This window comes from Hydra viridissima, unplaced genomic scaffold (genome assembly GCF_058129835.1).
Source record: "Hydra viridissima isolate aposymbiotic clone 2 unplaced genomic scaffold, HvirCarnegie_v1 scaffold_10, whole genome shotgun sequence".
Lineage (NCBI taxonomy): Eukaryota > Metazoa > Cnidaria > Hydrozoa > Anthoathecata > Hydridae > Hydra > Hydra viridissima.
Genome location: NW_028324309.1, coordinates 2,889,562 through 2,893,197, shown reverse-complemented (window position 1 = coordinate 2,893,197; position 3,636 = coordinate 2,889,562). Strand labels below are relative to the sequence as shown.

Genomic DNA, 3,636 nt, shown 5'->3' with positions numbered 1-3,636 from the left:
TGCAATTGAGTTGAGTTCCATTAATGTAGGATGATCCGATAACGTTGTTAACAATTCTGATGGTGTTGCAGCTTAAAATTTTAGCAATATGATCAGACTCGTATTCGGAATTGGAATTTAATTTTCTTTTAGTAAACCCTAAAACTGAGGCGATGCTGTTCTCCACGTCAAAGTCAATCAGATAATTCATACCAAGTTTAATGCTTGATTTTAAAGTATTAATGTTGATTCCAATTTGAAGGTTGTTTGAAGAGTAGTTAATTTTATTTGCGATGATATAGCTTCCACGTTGAGCTGTTTTTATCATGTTTAAAATGGACTTTTGCAGATAGTCGTTGATGTCTTTAATTTCATAGCTTCCATCAGGAACGATAATGGTTTCCCAATGAGCACCATTGTTCATGCTGTATTTGAACGAATTGTTTTTACTGTTTATGTTTGGAATGCTATTGTACGTTTCCAATCCGAGAAAAGCCATTTCATAACTTTTTCCTTTCTCGAAAACGATTTTGTCTAAAAATTCAGTCGTGATAACACTTGATTTACCATCCACGTCAATGATTATACCAGGCATTTTTTACGTTGAGAAAATTTTTTTAGATCATCTCATGATCAGTGGAAAAAGGCAAAATCGTCAAACCCGCTTCGGTATTTTCCATTATCTTTTTCAGAGGAGAGATCAATGACGGCAAATCCACGATGTTTAGACCAGCAATCTCTACAAAACTTTCTAAATTCTTTTATGTCCATTAGGGTGATTCTATTTTTTAGTTTGTCATGCAAACCTTTTCTAAAACATGAATAATTGTATTCTAAGAGCAACTAAATAAAAAATAATTAAAAATTTGAAAATTTTACTAGGTCAAAAAAAAAAGTTACTTTATGGAAATAAGACAAAATTATTTCTTTTTTTAAGTCTTTTTTTATTTTATACATAAGCAAAAGAAATACGACAAAGTTTATAAAGTGAAGTTATTTTTTATTCGACATTTGCATAAACATTTCTGTTAAAAAAAGTCTCTCAAGAGCATCATCAGACTTAGCCCGGGAACATCGGATGTCCATAGCTCGGAGTCCTCTCTCAGCTACCTCATTTGTTCGATGCACATTCTTGAATGAGATTTTAACACCAAGAATATGTCTTGCCAGAGCTTCTTGGGCTTTAATGCAACTTGATGTAGTTTCTTTTAAGTTTTCCCAGTTGGGTTCCTCTCTCATTTTAAACCATGCAAGTGACCAAGAACAGCTAATAAACTTAGCTATTTCTTTCAATAATGGTCGTTCTTCAGGAAGTAGAAAGTAGCCTAACAAGACATATATTGCTCTGCTGTTCCACCTTGCTGAGTGAGAACTTGGTAATTTCGTTGGTAGCTGCAGTTTGGGTAAAATATTGGTGTCCAAATAGTGCCTAAATGCAATACATAACCTGGAAAAATAAACAATAAAATGGATCAACGCATTCATCACATATACAAATCATTGATATTGAAAATAATAATTTTTAATAAAACAAACCTAGCCAATAGCTTATAATCATCTCTCCAGGTTTTTACAGTAGGAGGAGGATGAGGTGTTTTATGCAGGATATTGTATGATTCTTTCAATTGCGGATACTTATTTTTTAGTTTTTGAATGAACTTAAAGTCAGTTAGAGTAGGCGATTTTGATGGTGTTGGCAAGTGGAAAATTACCATTTTTTTCAAAACAAGGTCCAAAATGTGAGCATTGCATCCATAATAAGGAACAGGCCTGTTAAATAGCTTAGATCTTAAAATCCCTACTACTCCACCAGAACCATCATAAGATCCACCTGAAGTAAAATGGAATAACTTATTTAATTGGATTTTTTTTATTATTTAAAAATAAATAATTTTAATTTTACTAACCTGTATTGACAGAGCAGGTGTCACAAATTATAAGGGATATTTTATGCACAACATTATACTCTAACAATGTTTCCGTTATCATAGCGGCTAGATTTTCAGAAGTTCCGCTAGTATGTAATGTTTTGAGGCCAATGTACCAAAATATTGGTCCATCAGACTGAAGGGCAATGACCATGCGTTCCACTTTTTTAATCCCATAATCATATGGTGCCACACCTTTTCCATTAAAGTGTAATATAAAGGATAATTGAACAGACAAAGCTTCTTTAAGTTTAAGTAGAGTTGTGACTTGCAACCTTTTACCAGCTTTGAAAATAGCCGATTGATTTGGAGTTGGAATGTCACTATGGAAATAACTTAATGAGCGAGTTACACTAACTCCTTTGTGGGTTGAGATACCAGCTTCTGCGCACATAATGGCAATTGGCATCGCCTTAAACCAAAAGTAAAATTAATATAAATTTAATAAAAAAACTTTTTTTATTTCCAAAAATTATTATTACTCACCTTCGATTTAAACTTCCGTTTGGGTCGTTCAAACAAAGGCTGAAAATCATCAACGTTATTATCATTTTCAGAGCTTGACTCTGTGTACAGTTGCTCTACATAATCAAGATCCATGTTTTTTGGTATCAACTGCCTGTTAGCAGGATGCTCAACAACTGTTTGGCTGGTTAATACACAGCTCTTTCTATCATCCATTTGATGATTATAGAAGATCTGCTCTTCCCTCTTCAGCTTTATATTTTTATTAAGGATATCAAATGGCATAAAAAAATCCATATTCGATTTTCTCTTCAAACTTAATTTATAAGCATTCACAACTTCATTCAATTTTTTTGTGATGCCAGCTCTGGATACTGAGGGCATGCTAAATTTCACATTCCAGAGCTGCTCCAAATCTTTTGCTAATATTTGCATAACAGCTCTTGATGGTGGTGCGGGGCGTGTGTCAGCTAGATGGTGATAGTAGCCAAGAATGTGGCGGACTTCTGGAATAGTCTTGAAATTGGCTAAGGATTTAGTCCGTAATGCATAAGGCGCTGCTGAAGCAAGCAGTTCCCGAGATTCCTTTGAACACGGTGGTGTTAAGTTGTTTGCTTTTCTCTTTAATGCTCCTTTAGCACTTATGTGGGACATATTTAGGTAAATATAATTATAACTAAAATAGAAAATGGAATACAGTTATTTTATTTCTAATCCACCAATAATTGTTAAGCTAGTTTTATATTATATTCACTATTAACTTCAGCTAATTAAAAAAATATCATACAAATTATCAATTTTTTTGCCTAAGTATTTTGTCTTATTTCCATAAAGTAACTTTTTTTTTTGACCTAGTAAAATTTTCAAATTTTTAATTATTTTTTATTTAGTTGCTCTTAGAATACAATTATTCATGTTTTAGAAAAGGTTTGCATGACAAACTAAAAAATAGAATCACCCTAATGGACATAAAAGAATTTAGAAAGTTTTGTAGAGATTGCTGGTCTAAACATCGTGGATTTGCCGTCATTGATCTCTCCTCTGAAAAAGATAATGGAAAATACCGAAGCGGGTTTGACGATTTTGCCTTTTTCCACTGATCATGAGATGATCTAAAAAAATTTTCTCAACGTAAAAAATGCCTGGTATAATCATTGACGTGGATGGTAAATCAAGTGTTATCACGACTGAATTTTTAGACAAAATCGTTTTCGAGAAAGGAAAAAGTTATGAAATGGCTTTTCTCGGATTGGAAACGTACAAT

General features: G+C 32.9%; 1 protein-coding gene across 1 annotated transcript; it reads right to left on the bottom strand.

Moving 5' to 3' along the window:
* Window positions 1–1,286: 1,286 nt before the first annotated feature.
* Window positions 1,287–3,295, bottom strand: LOC149882620 (uncharacterized). The gene is made up of 3 exons (XM_090099348.1): window positions 2,394–3,295; window positions 1,887–2,319; window positions 1,287–1,810 (listed from the first exon to the last, which is right to left on the bottom strand). Exons 1-3 carry the CDS (start codon window positions 3,024–3,026, stop codon window positions 1,464–1,466), a joined length of 1,413 nt encoding a protein of 470 aa, XP_089955474.1. The 5' UTR covers window positions 3,027–3,295; the 3' UTR covers window positions 1,287–1,463.
* Window positions 3,296–3,636: the final 341 nt, after the last annotated feature.